We start from the raw sequence: 19,142 nt of genomic DNA, 5'->3' as shown, positions 1-19,142 counted from the left end.
GTACCTGGAAAATTGAATGCTTGTAGTAAATCTTAGCTGCTATAATAATGATGATTACTCCTCACCTCACTGAATCAGCTGAAATGACTATACTGAAATTTTTTTACTACTTTTTAGATTTTAAGCTTATAAAATAGACCAATTCCCCTAAGTAAGGAAACATATTCCTTTTCAATTAGATTAATGTATGCAACAAATTCCAGTGAGGATCTGCATCCACTACAGATACCCTTGAATATCTGTGCTCCGATGTATTTTCAGTTGATCTTAGAATTTACCTCTTTGTAAGCCTTGTGGTTTTTTAAATTACTTTTTAAAAAAATTAAGGCATAGGAGAAACAGCTTTGAGAATAACAGTAGGGACACGTAACTACAACGGACAAATAATTGGCAAATAATTGTCTAAAGAAGAAACTATGAAATGTTTGCATTTTATAACTTCTTTCTACTCCCAGTTCACCATGAAACTCAAATAAGAGGAATTTGTGGTTCTAAAATTTAAATCCTTTAGAATCTATAAAAGAGATATTTTGAGAATTATAAACTCGAGTTTAGAAACACTGAGTTACAGTATTTCTGTATGAATCGGAACTGACAACTTATTTCTCAGAGTTGCTCAAACCCATCTCTTACCTTCTGAATAAAATATGAAAATTCAATTATAGTAGAGCTTTACTGAAGTAGTTACTGACTTGATGAGGAAGAGCCTCAACTTTATGAAATATTTATGTAGCACCTGAAATGTGCTGTGTAATCAATCTATAGTTCCTAGAATTAAGGTTACAAAACCTACATTAGAAATGTAGCCAGGAGATGTATTACATATATAGAATTTATTTGTATAGTATATATAGTATATATGTATATATGTGTGTGTGTAAATATATATATATATATATATTTCTAGGAGGAGAATTAGAAGGTCTCTCAGGAAGCATATCTAAGAAACGATAACTGCTAGCACATTTTCTTATATCAATGTAATAAAAACTTGGTTTTAAGGGGAAAGGTTGAGCTCCTTTTTATTTCAGATAACCTAGGCTCATTTCCCAGACCACCAAAGACTAGCTAGGAAGTCTTGGGCCAGTATATCAAACTCTTTGAGTTTTTGCATTTGTATCTTAGAGCTGGGGATTTATTAGTTAAAAAATAGTTACAGATTGTAAGCACTGGAGATTATCAGTGAACAATGTGAAGTCCCTGTTGCCATGGAGCTTCTATTCTATTGCATAAAAATGGCATACAAAATAGCAATATTAATAAATTAATATGTAATATTAAGTTATGTAGTGATAACTGTAATAAAGACAGCTAAATACAAGTATCAAATAGAAAATTTTGGAAGAGAGGTACTGTTTTTACATAGGATGGTTAAAGAAAGCCTTTCTGATAAGTTGAAATCTGAGAAGAGATCTACATTAAGTGATGGAAAAAGTCGTGTGACTATGAGAGAGGAAGAGGCACAATTCCTGAGAGAGAACTGCAGTTATGTAAACCCAGAGAAAGAACCATGCTTGGCATATTAAAATATAGATATCATGGTAGAAAATCAGTTCTAGGACCTGATAGATCACTTGGATGATTTCAAGTTTTATTCTGTGTGAGATGGAAAGTCCTTAGACCCATCTGTTCAATATGGTAGCCACTAGATACCTTAAGAGTTTCTTTTGATATGTAGTCTTCTCTCTAGCTGCCATATTCTACAATTAAATTGCTGTATTGTCTACTACATACCAGTTTTCTCTCAGCATACTTAGCATAAAGATATAGTTGGAGTTGAAGATGTTATCAACAGAGAATTGCCATGAATGATTTAATTTTTATCAGATAATGCAGCATACCCATTTCAATAGTACAATTTTTGAAAATAATGTTTCTGTAATAGGAATGTAACAGCTATAAACTGAAAGCAATCATAAAAATAAAATACAAACCACAAATATAATAAATCCTACCATTTATTATTCAAGGTATAATTTACTATTCTTTAAAAAAAAAGGTTAAGTGTGACTAAGCTTTATTCAAAGCCTTGGAATTTCGTTGTTTTCACAGAAAGAAAATTTATTTGTTACTTTTTGAAATATTCATTTGGAGCGTTATTCTTGTAACCTGTGTTTACAAGAATGACTTGTCTTTAACACATTAGGTTAATTATAATTAAAGAAATCATAGTTCTTCACAGAATTGAAGATACCCCAGTATGCAATTATACAATTAAAAGCTACTATTTTATAATAATCCTTGTGCACATTGCAGTACCATCTTTAATCCTTAACTCTTTGAAATGTAGAAAAAGCACAGCTTTAAAATTCTGTTTTTAGTTAAATATGGCAGGATTTTTAATTGTTTCCAAAACTTTAGTATTGAATTAATCACATGGAACAAACATGATTATAAACAAGGGTGCTCCATGATTTTCAGTGCTGTCCTGTTTTGAGAGTTAAAAGGTTTTATTTTACATGGATTCTTAGTTATTATTTGAAGGAATGTTATCTTAGCCCAATATGAGTAAACTGTTTAAGGATTAATCATCTGTCAAATGGCTCAAATTCACAATAATTAGTGTTTTGTCTCTGATAATATATTTCACATATATTAAGGTAAGCTTTTTTTTATTTTGTATGACTTGGATTTTCCAAATTTGTACATATTTTCCTTTTTTTTTGAGACGGAGTCTTGCTCTGTCACCCAGGCTGGAGTGCAGTGGCGCAATCTCAGCTCACTGCAAGCTCTGCCTCTCGGGTTCACGTCATTCTCCTGCCTCAGCCTCCTGAGTAGCTGGGACTACAGGCACCCGCCACCACACCTGGCTAATTTTTTGTATTTTTAGTAGAGATGGGGTTTCGCCGTGTTAGCCAGGATGGTGTCAATACCCTGACCTTGTGACCTGCCCACCTCAGCCTCCCAAAGTGCTGGGATTACAGGCGTGAGCCACCGCACCTGGCCAATTTGTACATATTTTTCTATAATCAAAGTTAACCAAAAGCAAATTACTTATCAAGTAGGTTTTACTTATTTTCTTAAGATTCTGTTGCATATTGATTCTGTAAAGAGTCCTGTATGCTGACATGTTTGCTTCAGATAGATGTGTTTCTTATTTTAATGGTAATAATACTCATCATTCATTCGCTCATTAACACATTTCTGAATGCGTATAGTCTATTATAACAGCTTCTGTTTGGAAAAAAATATATACATGTATAAAATAAATCAACTTAGTTAATATTTGCCATCTGAGAGATGTAATATAAAAAAGGAAATCATATTTGTGCCCTTTCTCCCTGCCTTCTCAGCAACATAGGAAAAAAAAAGATTGAAAACACTAAAGAATGAGGCAGGGCTGCTACATTTAGGTGGCAAATTTTGTTGGAATCAATATTCTTTCTAACTTTTTATCTTTTTTACTTTTTTAGTATTCAAACTTTTGGAGACAATGGAAAGCCAAAACAAACAAATAAATGAACATTGAGGACATTTTCATTTTGCTTTTAGTTGAAAAAAGTTTAAAATCTTTGAGCTATTGTTGTTTTCAAAAAGAGATAAATGGGATCTTCCCAGATTAAAAATCTATTTTATTGGAAGATCAATTAAAAACAGTATGTGTTTAGTTTTAAATCAAATATAAACATGTTTACATTGCCTTTATTTGCACTATGAAAATAATACAAACAGAAAATTTGGGGGCAACGATTTTGTTTAAGAAAATAGAATGATCCAAAGACATATTAAAGAAATAAAATTAATTAATGCACAATGAATCATTGTAATGAAGGTACCAGTATATTAACTGAATCTTTGAATTGTGCTTCACAATTTTAAAGTGTTTGAAATATTCTTATCAACTTATGATGGAGAAAAAATAATTGATACAGGTATAGTTTTTCTGAGATTTGAAGGTAAGGGGTTATTCATATTCAAAAGTGAAATTCACTTATAAAACACTAAGAAAAACATTTCCAGCCAACTTTATTTATGTTTTCATTTTAAGATCTAGAAATTGGGAAGAAAAGCAAAGAAAGATTGAGTGGTTAATCTTAAGTTGTATTATAATATGTTTTTCTCCTCTCAGATATCATTCAGTTCAGTTTATTTTTAAGATCTTTTGCTTCTACCAAGTAGAAAATAACTAGAAAATATTTGTAGTGTAAAAATAAGGACATCATTATATATTATTTTATCAAAACATTTGAATCACAGTTGCTTTATGGAGATCTCTAAAATACATAGTGGACATTTATTTCCTTTAAAATTATTTCCTCTCTTCCTCTTCTTTTTTTTTTGTTTTATAACCTGGAAGTTTTGTCAAATTGAACAGCTTATTATTTTTTATTTATTTTTTATTTTATTTTATTATTCTTATACTTTAAGGTTTAGGGTACATGTGCACAACGTGCAGGTTTGTTACATATGTATACATGTGCCATGTTGGTGTGCTGCACCCATTAACTTGTCATTTAGTATTAGGTATATCTCCTAATGCTATCCCCCCCGACCCCACAACAGTCCCCAGTGTGTGATGTTCCCCTTCCTGTGTCCACGTGTTCTCATTGTTCAATTCCCATCTATGAGTGAGAACATGCAGTATTTGGTTTTTTGTCCTTGCAATAGTTTGCTGAGAATAATGGTTTCCAGTTTCATCCATGTCCCTACAAAGGACATGAACTCATCATTTTTTATGGCTGCATAGTATTCCATGGTGTATATGTGCCACATTTTCTTAATCCAGTCTATCGTTGTTGGACATTTAGGTTGGTTCCAAGTCATTGCTATTGTGAATAGTGCCACTATAAATGCACGTGTGCATGTGTCTTTACAGCAGCATGATTTATAATCCTTTGGGTATATACTCAGTAATGGGATGGCTGGGTCAAATGGTATTTCTAGTTCCAGATCCCTGAGGAATCGCCACACTGACTTCTACAATGGTTGAACTAGTTTACAGTCCCACCAACAGTGTAAAAGTCTTCCTATATCTCCACATCCTCTCCAGCACCTGTTGTTTCCTGACTTTTTAATGATGGCCATTCTAACTGGTGTGAGATGGTATCTCATTGTGGTATTGATTTGCATTTCTCTGATGGCCAGTGATGATGAGCATTTTTTCATGTGTTATTTGGCTGCATAAATGTCTTCTTTTGAGAAGTGTCTGTTCATATCCTTTGCCCACTTTTTGATGGGGTTGTTTGTTTTTTTTCTTGTAAATGTGTTTTGAGTTCATTGTAGATTCTGGATATTAGCCCTTTGTCAGATGAGTAGGTTGCAAAAATTTTCTCCCATTCTGTAGGTTGCCTGTTCACTGATGGTAGTTTCTTTTGCTATGCAGAAGCTCTTTAGTTTAATTAGATCCCATTTGTCAATTTTGGCATTTGTTGCTATTGCTTTTGGTGTTTTAGACATGAAGTCCTTCCCCATGCCTATGTCCTGAATGGTATTGCCTAGGTTTTCTTCTAGGGTTTTTATGATTTTAGGTCTAACATGTAAGTCTTTAATCCATCTTGAGTTAATTTTTGTTTAAGGTGTCAGAAAGGGATCCAGTTTCAGCTTTCTACATATGGCTAGCCAGTTTTCCCAGCACCCTTTATTAAATAGGGAATACTTTCCCCATTGCTTGTTTTTGTCAGGTTTGTCAAAGATCAGATAGTTGTAGATATGCAGCATTATTTCTGAGGGCTCTGTTCTCTTCCATTGCTCTATATCTCTGTTTTGGTACCAGTACCATGCTGTTTTGGTTACTGTAGCCTTGTAGTATAGTTTGAAGTCAGGTAGCGTGATGCCTCCAGCTTTGTTCTTTTGGCTTAGGATTGACTTGGCAATGCGGGCTCTTTTTTGGTTCCATATGAACTTTAAAGTAGTTTTTTCCAATTATGTGAAGAAAGTCATTGGTAGCTTGATGGGGATGGCATTGAATCTCTAAATTACCTTGGGCAGTATGGCGATTTTCATGATATTGATTCTTCCCATCCATGAGCATGGGATGTTCTTCCATTTGTTTATATCCTCTTTTATTTCATTTCATTTATATCCTCATGATTGAAGAGGTCCTTCACATCCCTTGTAAGTTGGATTCCTAGGTATTTTATTCTCTTTGAAGCAATTGTGAATGGGAATTCACTCATGATTTGGCTCTCTGTTTGTCTGTTATTGGTGTATAAGAATGCTTGTGATTTTTGTACATTGATTTTGTATCCTGAGACTATGCTGAAGTTGTTTATCAGCTTAAGGAGATTTTGGGCTGAGACAATGGGGTTTTCTAGATATACAATCACATCATCTGCAAACAGGGACAATTTGACTTCCTCTTTTCCTAACTGAATACCCTTTATTTCCTTCTCCTGCCTGATTGCCCTGGCCAGATTTACCTAATTTATGGAGAGTTTTTAGCATGAAGGGTTGTTGAATTTTGTGGAAGGGCTTTCTGCATCTATTGAGATAATCATGTGGTTTTTGTCTTTGGTTCTGTTTGTATGCTGGATTACATTTATTGATTTGCCTATGTTGAACCAGCCTTGCATCCCAGGGATGAAGCCCGCTTGATCATCGTGGATAAGATTTTTGATGTGCTGCTGGATTCGGTTTGCCAGTATTGAGGATTTTTGCAACAATGTTCATCAAGGATATTGGTCTAAAATTCTCTTTTTTGGTTGTGTCTGTGCCAGGCTTTGGTATCAGGATGATGCTGGCCTCAAAAAATGAGTTAGGGAGGATTCCCTCTTTTTCTATTGATTGGAATAGTTTCAGAAGGAATGGTACCAGCTCCTTTTTGTACCTCTGGTAGAATTTGGCTGTGAATCCATCTGGTCCTGGACTTTTGTTGGTTAGTAAGTTATTGATTATTGCCTCAATTTCAGAGCCTGTTATTGGTCTATTCAGAGATTCAGCTTCTTCCTGGTTCAGTCTTGGGAGGGTGTATGTGTCAAGGAATTTATCCATTTCTTCTAGATTTTCTACTTTATTTGCTTAGAGGTGTTTATAGTATTCTTTGATGGTAGTTTGTATTTCTGTGGGATCAGTGATGATATCCCCTTTATCATTTTTTATTGCATCTATTTGATTCTTCTCTCTTTTCTTCTTTATTACTCTTGCTAGCGGTCTATCGATTTTGTTGATCTTTTCAAAAAGCTAACTGGATTCAATAATTTTTTGAAGGGTTTTTTTGTGTCTCTACTTCCTTCAGTTCTGCTCTGATCTTAGTTATTTCTTGCCTTCTGCTAGATTTGAATGTGTTTGCTCTTGCTTTTCTGGTTCTTCTAATAGTGACGTTAGGGTGTCAATTTTAGATCTTTCCTGTTTCTCTTTTGGGCATTTAATGCTATAAATTTCCCTTTACACACTGCTTTGAATGTGTCCCAGAAATTCTGGTATGTTGTGTCTTTATTCTCGTTGGTTTCAAAGAACATCTTTATTTCTGCCTTCATTTCATTATTTACCCAGTAGTCATTCAGGAGCAGGTTGTTCAGTTTCCATGTAGTTGAGCAGTTTTAAGTGCGTTTCTTAATCCTGAGTTCTAGTTTGATTGCACTGTGGTCTGAGAGACAGTTTGTTATAATTTCTGTTCTTTTATATTTGCTGAGGAGTGCTTTACTTCCAACTATGTGGTCAATTTTGGAGTAGGTGTGGTGTGGTGCTGAAAAGAATGTATATTCTGTTGATTTGGGGTGGAGAGTGCTGTAGATGTTTATTAGGTCTGCTTGGCGCAGAGCTGAGTTCAATTCCTGTGTATCCTTGTTAACTTTCTGTCTGTTGACAGTGGGGTGTTAAAGTCTCCTATTATTATTGTGTGGGAGTCTAAGTCTCTTTGTAGGTCACTAAGGACTTGCTTTATGAATCTGGGTGCTCCTGAATTGGGTGCATATATATTTAGGATAGTTAGCTCTTCTTGTTGAATTGATCCCTTTACCATTATGTAATGGCCTTCTTTGTCTCTTTTGATCTTTGTTGGTTTAAACTCTGCTTAGTAAAGACTAGGATTGCAACCGGTGCCTTTTTTTATTTTCCATTTGCTTGATAGATCTTCCTCCATTCCTTTATTTTGAGCCTATGTGTGTCTCTGCACGTGGGATGGGTTTCCTGAATACAGCACACTGATGGGTCTTGACTCCTTATCCAATTTGCCAGTCTGTGTCTTTTAATTGGAGCATTTAGCCCATTTACATTTAAAGTTAATGTTGTTATGTGTGAATTTGATCCTGTCATTATGATGTTAGCTGGTTATTTTGCTCGTTAGTTGATGCAGTTTCTTCCTAGCCTCGATGGTCTCTACAATTTGGCATGTTTTTGCAGTGGCTGGTACCAGTTGTTCCTTTCCATGTTTAGTGCTTCCTTCAGGAGCTCTTTTAGGGCAGGCCTGGTGGTGACAAAGTCTCTCAGCATTTGCTTGTCTGTATAGGATTTTATTTCTCCTTCATTTATGAAGCTTAGTTTGGCAGCACATGAAATTCTGGGTTGAAAATTCTTTTCTTTAAGAATGTTGGATATTGGCCCCCACTCTCTTCTGGCTTGTAGAGTTTCTGCCGAGAGATCAGCTGTTAGTCTGATGGGCTTCCCTTTGTAGGTAACCAGACCTTTGTCTCTGGCTGCCCTTAACATTTTTTCCTTCATTACAACTTTGGTGAATCTGACAATTATGTGTCTTGGAGTTGCTGTTCTTGAGGAGTATGTCTGTGGCGTTCTCGGTATTTCCTGAATTTGAATGTTGGCCTGCCTTGCTAGATTCAGGAAGTTCTCCTGGATAATATCCTGCAGAGTGTTTTCCAACTTGGTTTCATTCTCCCCGTCAGTTTCAGGTACACCAATCAGACGTAGATTTGGTCTCTTCACATAGTCCCATATTTCTTGGAGGCTTTGTTCATTTCTTTTTATTCTTTTTTCTCTAAACTTCTCTTCTCGCTTCATTTCATTCATTTTATCTTCCATCACTGATACCCTTTCTTACAGTTGATTGCAACGGCTCCTGAGGCTTCTGCATTCATCACGTAGCTCTGGTGCCTTGGTTTTCAGCTTCATCAGGTCCTTTAAGGACTTCTCTGCATTGGTTATTCTAGTCATCCATTCGTCTAATTTTTTTTCAAAGGTTTTAACTTCTTTGCTATTGGTTCGAATTTCCTCCTGTAGCCCGGAGTAGTTTGATTGTCTGAAGCCTTCTTCTCTCAACTCGTCAAAGTCATTCTCTGTCCAGCTTTGTTCCGTTGCTGGTGAGGAGCTGCGTTCCTTTGGAGGAGGAGAGGCGCTCTGATTTTTAGAGTTTCCAGTTTTTCTGCTCTATTTTTTTCCCATCTTTGTGGTTTTATCTACCTTTGGTCTTTGATGATGGTGATGTACAGATGGGTTTTTGGTGTGGATGTCCTTTCTGTTAGTTTTCCTTCTAACAGACAGGACCCTCAGCTGCAGGTCTGTTGGAGTTTGCTAGAGGTCCACTCTAGACCATTTGCCTGGGTATCAGCAGCAGTGGCTGCAGAACAGCGTATATTGGTGAACCGCAAATGCTGCTGCCTGATCGTTCCTCTGGAAGTTTTGTCTCAGAGGAGTACCCGGAAGTGTGAGGTGTCAGTCCACCACTACTGGGGGTGCCTCCCATTTAGGCTACTTGGGGGTGAAGGACTCACTTGAGGAGGCAGTCTGCCCGTTCTCAGATCTCAAGCTGTGTGCTGCAAGAACCACTACTGTCTTCAAAGCTGTCAGACAGGGACATTTAAGTCTGCAGTGGTTACTGCTGTCTTTTTGTTTGTCTGTGCCCTGCCCCCAGAGGTGGAGCCTGCAGAGGCAGGTAAGCCTCCTTGAGCTGTGGTGGGCTCCACCCAGTTCGAGCTTCCTGGCAGCTTTGTTTACCTAATCAAACAACTAACTTGGCAGTGGTGGGCGCCCCTCCCCCAGCCTGGCTGCCGCCTTGCAGTTTGATCTTGGACTGCTGTGCTAGCAATGAGCGAGACTCCATGGGTGTAGGACCCTCCAAGCCAGGTGCGGGATATAAGCTCCTGGTGTGCCGTTTTTTAAGCCCACTGGAAAGGCGCAGTATTAGTGCGGAAGTGACCTGATTTTCCAGGTGCCGTCTGCCACCCCTTTCTTTGACTAGGAAAGGGAATTTCTTGACACCTTGTGCTTCCCGGGTGAGGCGATGCCTCGCCCTGCTTCAGTTCGCTCACGGTGCACTGCACCCACTGTCCTGCACCTACTGTCTGGCACTCCCCAGTGAGATGAACCCTGTACCTCAGTTGGAAATGCAGAAATCACCCATCTTCTGCATCGCTCACGCTGGGAGCTGCAGACCGGAGCTGTTCCTCTTCAGCCACCTTGGCTCCTCCAGCTTATTATTTTTACAATTCACCCCAATTCGTGCTACAAGGTAGATATATCACTTCCTTTAGAGGACACTTTAATCATCAAGAGTGAATTCCTCTGTTCTCTTAATCCTATTTATTATTCTTTTCTACACTTCAATTTATTCACAATTTACTGCAGTCTGTACTGCTGCTTTTTAATGTGAGACATAAACTCCACAAAATGTTTACACAAGAGAATTCCGTTTGCATCAGAAAGTCATAAATTGTATTTTAGATGCTTCCATATATGTCTAATAAATATTAAAGGCTAAATTTAATTTTGTTTTAATTTTCTACCTTATTCCAAAGAGAAATATAAGTAGTTTACAATGATTCACACAGAAAGAAAAAGGTAAAATACATTAAAAATTAGTTTAGAAAAATAAAGCAATCAGATGAGAAAGAAATTAAAGAAAGGATCAGAGTAAGAGTAAGTAATTACAGAGATGCTGCAAAGGCCTGTATAGTCCATGTAGAGTAGTCAGAAAATTGACTGTCACCTTGTTAGGGCCACAGTGAAAGAAGCAAACAAGCTAAACAAAAAGAACAGACTCAGTTACAAAATTAACAAAACCATATCTCTTCTGGGACAAAAGAAGTCTTTCAAAGTCTAATTCCAGATTAGAGGAAAATGTTTTTATCTTGTGGGATACCACAGAGAGGTTACCATGTAATGTAATGAACAAAATGCTCCAAGGCATCTAGAGCACTACTTAGGATATGGTCTGGGTAGAGTCCCTGTGGGTCTGTATTAATGGAGGAAAGACGTTCAGAACAGTAGGAACTGTATTCCTGTATTTTTATCCCTCCAGCCAGCTGCACTGCCTATTGATTCATTTAGCTAAGCTTTTGTAAAAATATTGATAAGCACTTGGGGTGAACTCTCTATGATGCTAGATAAATATAAGCCATTTACCTCAACAAAAGCCTAAGTAGGGTTTATAATCATGCAATCTGAAGAGTTCTTGTAACCATCACAACAAATAGCCAACATTTATGACACGCTTCATATTGGTTAGATTTTTGTGCATTTAATGGGTGTAGTCTCCTTAACCTATCACAGAGGACCTTTGAGGTAGGTTTGATTACTTTTCCCACTGTACAGATAAATTCCCTGAAACTTTGAGAGGTTAAGTAATTTCCACAAAGACACAATAGTGGAGGTTTAATTTTAATCTATGTCTACCAGCCACCAGCAGATGGAGTTTCCTCTGTTATATTGCCTCTTAGGATGCAAACCTAATTAAAAATCCAACCCATCTTTTCTTAGGAGTAAACTGAGCATGCAAAACCAGAAATTCTCATCACATGGTAGTTTTAACTCAACTCATCCACGTAGACAAATGCGTAATTGAGAAGATGGCTGCTGTAATAATATTAGTGTAAATAAACAAATAAATAAAAAGCTAAATCAACCATGAGTAAATACCTGTCTCAGCTATAAAACTATCAATAAATACCTTACACTACAGTTTTTCATAATGCAATTTCTAGTTAAAACTAATTGAATATGTATATACAGGTAACTGGATAAGGTAATGCTGTAAATTGAAATTTAGAGCATCTACCAAAAATAACTTGGTTCAAGAATAAGTAAGTTAAGCGAAACAATTGTTTATTGACACCCTTAGTTTGTGATTTTAAAATAATGCTATCTGCATAGGAGAAAAATTCAGTTAAATAAAACTTTCAGCATTTATTCTAAGAAAGTTATTTAGATAAACTGTATTGTATTGGACATTAATTAGTATGTAGTACTAAATTATGTTACATAAAATGTTTGTATTAGCTATATTAACGTATTTCTTTAGAAGTTTTCTGTTTTTAAAACTTTTTCTAAAGGTGACATAATTAAATAGACATTAACAGGAGTATGTTATAGAGCATTCAAAGTGGAACAATACAGCCTTAAATTAAAATGTAATTTTTATTCAATAATTGTAATTATCATCCAAATTTATTAACATATTTTTCACTTTTTAGAAGACCAGTCAGAGCCAGTTCTCTGTTTTGAGAATGCTTGACATAATCAGATACTGTTTTGCTTCATACTTGATTGTACTATTTGCATGTTAAATATGTATATTGCTACCAAGAAATCAGATTCAGGGCAATTTTTGGCATTCATTTTTAATTCTTTTTTGTTTGTGTGTGTGTGTGTATATATATATTTTATATATATATATTTTATATATATATATATACACATACATACACTATTGATATAACCTAATTTTACATGTTTTTGGGATATATGTGATATTTGGATTCATATATATATATAATGTGTAATGATAAGTCAGCATAATTGGAATATCCATCAACTCCATTTTTTTTTGTATTGGGACCATTACAATTCTTCTTATCTAGCTGTTTTGAAATATACAATAAATTATTTTTAACTATAAATTCCCTACTGTACTGTAAATACTATGACTTATTTATTTCCTCTATCTGTATTTTTATATCCATTAACCATCTTATTATTATCCCCATCTTTCTTCCCTTCTCAGCCTCTGGTAAGCACCATTCTACTCTCTACCTCCATGAGATCCATTTTTTAGCTACCACATATGAATGAGAATATGTGATATTTCTTCTTTGCCTGGCTTATTCCACTTTACATAATAACCTTCAGTTTCATCCATGTTTCTGCAAATGACAGGATTTTGTTCTTTTTTATGGCTAAATAATATTCGATTGTGTGTATATATATACCATATTTGCTTTATCCACTCATCTGTTGATAAACATTTTGGTTGATTCCATATCTTGGCTACTGTGAATAGTGCTGTGATAAAGACAGGCATGCAGATACCTCTTTGATATATTGATTTTCTTTCTTTTGGATATATACCTAGCAGTGGGATTCCTGAATCATGTTATAGTTCTATTTTTAGTTTTTTGAGGAACCTCTATACTGTTTTCCATAATGGCTGTACTACTTTACATTCCCCCCAAGAATGTATAAATGTTCCTCCTTCTCCATATCCTTATCAGCATTTGTTATTTTTTGTTTGTTTGTTTTTTGATAATAGCAATTCCAGTTGGGATGAGATAATATTTCATTGTGATTTTGATTTTCATTGCCTTGATGATTAGTGATGTTGAGCATTTTTTCATATGTCTATTGGCTCTTTGTATATCTTCTTTTGAGAATTGTCTATTCAGATCCTTGGCCCATTTTTATATTGGATTATTTGGTTTTTATCTGTTGAGTTCCTTATATATTCTGGTTATTAATCTCTTCTTGATTGGATATTTGCAAATATTTTCTTTTATTCTATAGGTTGTCTCTTTACTTTGTCAATTGTTTCATTTGCTGTGTAAAAGCTTTTCTACCTAATGTAATCCCATTTGCCTATTTTTGCTTTCATTGGAAAATTTATATTTCTTTGGAGTCTTACAAAATCTTTGCCCACACTAATGTCCTGAAGTCTTTTCCCAATATTTTCTACTAGTAGTTTTACAGTTTTATGTCTTATGTTTAAGCTTTTAATCCATTTTGAGTGGACTTTTATACATTGAAAAATATGGGAATCTATTTTTATTTTTCTGAATATGGATATCCAGTTTCTTGTCATCATACATTAAAAGATTGTCCTTTCCCCAGTGTATGTTCTTCACATCTTGGTCAAAAATGATTGGCTGTAAGAGTGTGGATTTATTTTGGGGTTTTCTCTTCTGTATCATTGGTGTAAGTGTCTGTTTTTATGATCATATCATGTTTTTTCCAAAAAAGCAAATTTTCTGTTTCTTGTTTTTTTGTGTTTTCTTTTTGGTCAAAGTTTTGCTTATATCTGCTCTGATACTTATATTTTATTTCATATGGCTAATAGTCATGGATTGGGTTGTGTCTTTTCTTCTAAATTATTGAGTAGGCTGAGCATTTAATGAACCTTCATGTACTTAAGTTCTTTTCTAACTAGTTTTCCTGATTCTACTTCAGCCTAGTCTCAACACAGCAACCAGTGTGCCTCCTTTAAATGTAAGGTAGATCGTATTACTTTAGTATTTAAAACCAGCAACAGATTCTTATCTCACTCAGAACCAAAAACAATGCTCTTACAGTCCTAAAAGTCCCCATGTGATCTGCTCTGGCCACACACTACTACATCAGGACATTTGCACAAGCAGTTAGCAATTCTCTTTTCTTAGAACACTCATTCCTAGAATAGCCACAGCACACATTGTTCCCTAAAGTTTTTGCTCAAATATCAGTTTCAATGATACTTATTCTGAACACTTTTACCAATTTTATCAATCCATTATCTGTTACTTGTCTTGTTCAATTTGAATGTAAATTCTTTGACATCAAAGATTGTGTTTTGTTCACTGATATATTCCATGTGTCTGGAATGGCATCTGGCCCAGGATAGGCATTCAATAAACATCTGTTGAAGGAATGAATAAATGAAAATTTTCCTACTTAACACTTGCCTGAGTTTTGCTATAATTTTATGACAAAGCCCTGAATCCAATTTAATTTTTTACATTTTTAAACTAGAAAATATAGATTTATATGAAGACTTTTTTTAATCACGAAATTAGGGAAAGGAAATAGGGAGTTAAAGAGATTTTTTAAAAATATAACTATATTGTTCTTTTATTCCCATTATAAAGAAATTTAAGCAATATAATATATGAAGAAGAAAGTTATAAAAGGTAAACTCAAAATCATACCATCCAGCTCTAAGCATTATTAACATTATATAAACATCATTATGGACATCTTTCTTGATATGTGTGTGTATGATACAAGTATTATGGGTTAGATAAACATCATTGCAAATCTCTTTTTCTTTGTGGGGGGGTATATGTATATATGTTACGAAATTTATATACATATAGGTAATGAATATAGATGTAGAAAATACTTAGTATATAAATATAGACAATAAATGAAAAGATAGATTTTTATAAAATGTGTTCTCATTTAAAAGGTATTAAATTTAGTTTTACATACATTTATAAGAAAAAGATACGGGAGCAGTTAAGATTAGGCTATATCTCTTTTTATCATAATATATACTTTATCCCAAAAGATCTTTAAAAGTTTAATAAAAAAATGCTCAAGGTGAAGATATTATTGCATGTTTTAAATGACATAATTTGTTTTTAGACTTCTTTTGTTCATGATTCCCTGCTACCATGAAGGAATTAGTACAGTTATATTTTATTCCACATCTAATTTTTTTAGTGACATAATTCTGCAGTATTACACTGAAAAATAGAAAAGAACCCAAGTGCAATAGATATGTTTCTTCACTATAGGATCGCACACAATTAATCTATGCATATATGAAGGATTGCCTTGGAACATGTCAAATCAATGCCAAAATCCACTGGAGAAGGCATGAATTGTTAGACCAAAGTCTTGGGACAGACAGCCACCTATTGCATTGTCTTTAACTATGTACTCCTGTTTGCGTTTTGATTTGTGAACTGATTATACTAGTGAGAAATATACTTTCCTATTAATTCCACAAATGAATTAAAGGCCTTGAGTGAATTTGAGACAAGGAAGAAGCTTATTAATGGAAATATTTAAGTCAAATTAATAAAAATAATATTCATTTTGTAGAATAGTTACTGTGTGCTAGGAACTGTGTAAAAGCTTTATTTCATTGAATGCACATTCAACCCCATGTGATATATTATTTCCTTGTTTTCTGTTTAAGGAAACAGAGATGGCCAGATGTGATGCTCATGCCTGTAATCCCAACACTTTGAAAGGCCAAGGCAGGCAGATCACTTGAGGTCAGGAATTTGAGAACAGCCTGACCAACATGGTGAAACACTGTCTCTACTAAAAAATACAAAAATTAGCCAGGTGTGGTGGTGCATGCCTGTAATCTAGGCGTGAGACAGGAGAATCCCTTGAACCCGGGAGGTGGAGGTTGCAGTTAGCCGAGATTGCCCCATTGCACTCCAGCCTGGGCGACAGAATGAGACTCCATCTCAACAAACAAACAAACAAACCAACAAACCTGAGACTTTGAGAGCTTAAGATTACTTGTCTAGGGTTATGCAATTGAAAAGCAAAGGAAATTAAAATTGAAGCCAGACCTCTGTGCTGCTCAACGTTATATCATTATTGTTTGTGCCTCCTACAAAATGTCAAGAGTATAATATGGTTTGACTCCGAGGCCTCTCTTATTTTTGTTAAATGAGCATAAATCTCTCAGGAAAAAAAACATAAAACACAGTCCAAATGATTTTAGGCTAGTCTGTGTCTCTCAGTACATCCATTATCTTCAGGTTCTCGGTTTTGTTTTTTTTTTTTCCCTTTGGAGATAGTCTTGCTCTGTCGCCCAGGCTAGAGTCACTGCAACCTCCGCCTCTCGGGTTCAAGCAATTCTTCTGTCTCATCTCCCGACTAGCTGGAATTGCAGGCATTCAACTATTAACTGATATTTGCCAAGTGAATTTGCTCCTCCTCCTTTTTTCCACATCATCTTTTCTTTAGTCTACTTCAAGGATATCATCAGAAATGAAATTGCGAAGCCGAGAGACCAGTGGGCGTGGAGTGGTGACAGAAAAGGAATAGAATGAATAGTACTTCAATAAGACAGACTTCAACAGTGCTGGGTTACAAACATTTAAAAACAAGCAAGCAAACAAACATTTCACTATGATTGGTAGTGTCTCCTGGCATGCACTGGTAAAGCCATTTCCTCCAAAGTTTAGTAACCTCATTGTTCTAATAACAAGGACCAACTAAGCACATACCAGACTCTTAAGGCAATATACTTTCATTAGCCAAGAAATACATCAATTGTGGCATTAGAAGCAAAAGGTATTTTCTGATGTATCAAAGGACTTTAGAATATATTGCCCTTCTCCCCCCAAAAAAACTCAAAATATAGACTCATAAAAGAGCATTGAGTCTATAAATTTTAGAATATTTATCATATATAGTAATTAAAATTAAGTTATTTAAATTTAAACATCTATAAATATTGAATTATATGCTCTTAATGTTTATATACTTGGGTTAATAATATAAAGTTTTTAATAAGGAATGGGACATTTGGGAAATGGTAATAATTCATACTTTCAGTTAAAATCCAGTGATGACTGGAGATACACCTAATGCTAAATGATGAGTTAATGGGTGCAGGAAATCAACATGGCACATGGATACATATGTAACAAACCTGCACATTGTGCACATGTACCCTAAAACCCTAAAGTATAATAAAAAAAATAAAATAAAATCCAGTGATGAGATGGGAAAATTACTTACTGATTAACATTATCTCTGCTTTTTAAATATCAGTAATTTATACCAGATGGTGTGTGTTGTTTCTATTCACCTAAATAGTGTCTGAGATTTGCATGCCATATTTTTATCTTAATGTGGTAATCCTGCCATTGCAAAATATCTCCACATTCTCCCATTGCTGTGATTCTGTAAGGATTTTTATACCTTTGGGAAAACAGGCATCCTAGTCCTCTTCTTAGCATATAGCTACATGTCATGTGTCACAGGCTGTAGTGGGAGATGTAATTTATGACCCCAACCATGTGGAGTCAAGGGTTCTAAGACCCCATGCCTCCTATAAAGTATAGACAGCTTTATTTGTACAGCATATTTGGCATTTCTCATGTAAAAGCTTAAATGGTATCATTAATTCAAAAAGCCTGAAGTTAAATAGGACATGGTTAGTGACGTTTTCTACCTTATTCAGCTTCTAGCATCATTGGGAGCTAAATGCTGAAAAAATATAAAGAATGTTTTTCAAGGGTTTATATTCAGTAAACATTAACAAAAACTAGGCTGTCATCATTTTTCATTTACTAAATGTCTTTTCAAGTTGAGAGTAATTTTTTTCTCCCAGAAAGCCCATTGGACTGTCATGTTGGTATTTTGTTTGATTTATAGGATCTTGGATCGCTATGTTCAGGAACAAATTCCTGGTGCCAAGGTCGTAGTGGAGTCCATTGGAGCTCGCCGGCATGGAGATGCCTTTTCCCTAGAAGATTACACCAAATGTGACTTGACTGTCTATGCAATTGACCCCCAAACCAACAGAGCCATCGACCGAAATGAGCTTTTTAAGTAAGTGCTTTTTGTTATCTGTAACAGCTCTTTGGTTACAATAGCAACCATAGATGATTCTGATTTGAGGCTGTAAGTACTTAAAGTTTAAAACCCACCAAATAGTTATGGAAAGTGAAGTGTAAGCAAAGAACCTGGAACAATACCTAGGATTCTCATGCCTTAAAGTTTTCAGATCTAAGTGTGGGCTACAGTGACTTCAGAGGGCCCATTTTCTTTATGGGCATCAGATGACCTGTTGTACTTAAGAACAAGGAACAGCTCCTTGAAATCACCTGCTGCCAGCTCCTCACTCTTGCTCAAGGGCACTGGCTATTAATGAGGAAAGCATAGATTCTTAAAGGGGCAGTTTTTCTGCAATGATTTTCATATGCTTGCATTTTAAGAAGAAATCCACCTTTCTTACAGGTCTACTAAATCAGCAAAAATCAGTATCTGTTTTTTTCTTTTACTTCGAGGTGGAGAGCAGGTGAGATAATCATTCCCATTTAAGTTCATGCTCTGTGTGAAATTTCATCCTAGCAGGAACTTAAATATTTGAGTTATAAATCCTAAAAATAGAATTATTAAAAAAAAAAATCTTAAACAAAATCCTGCTACTTGCTTTCTTTGGATGTTATTCGAGCACACTTAAATACTTAAAAAAAAAAAAAAAATCATTAACAGAATTTTCTTTACTCTAGTGACACCTAGTGTCCAACTGGGTCTTGGAATGAAATTCTATCTAAATGAAACACTTTTAGTTAAAAATATATATTGAT

At 35.0% G+C, this 19,142-nt stretch overlaps 1 protein-coding gene across 2 annotated transcripts in view; it reads left to right on the top strand.

Moving 5' to 3' along the window:
* Positions 1 to 19,142, top strand: part of PCDH15 (protocadherin related 15) — a 1,777,335-nt gene that overhangs the window by 1,727,033 nt on the left and 31,160 nt on the right. For both annotated transcript variants that reach the window (XM_058436255.1, XM_058436254.1), the window contains one exon: positions 18,205 to 18,381. In XM_058436255.1, the coding sequence (XP_058292238.1) occupies positions 18,205 to 18,381 (177 nt within the window). The remainder of the gene's footprint in view (positions 1 to 18,204; positions 18,382 to 19,142) is intronic.

This window comes from Hylobates moloch, unplaced genomic scaffold, assembly GCF_009828535.3.
Source record: "Hylobates moloch isolate HMO894 unplaced genomic scaffold, HMol_V3 SCAFFOLD_3, whole genome shotgun sequence".
NCBI classification, from domain to species: Eukaryota; Metazoa; Chordata; class Mammalia; order Primates; family Hylobatidae; genus Hylobates; species Hylobates moloch.
The sequence above is the reverse complement of the archived record's forward strand: the minus strand, read 5'-3'. Positions and strand labels throughout refer to the sequence as shown.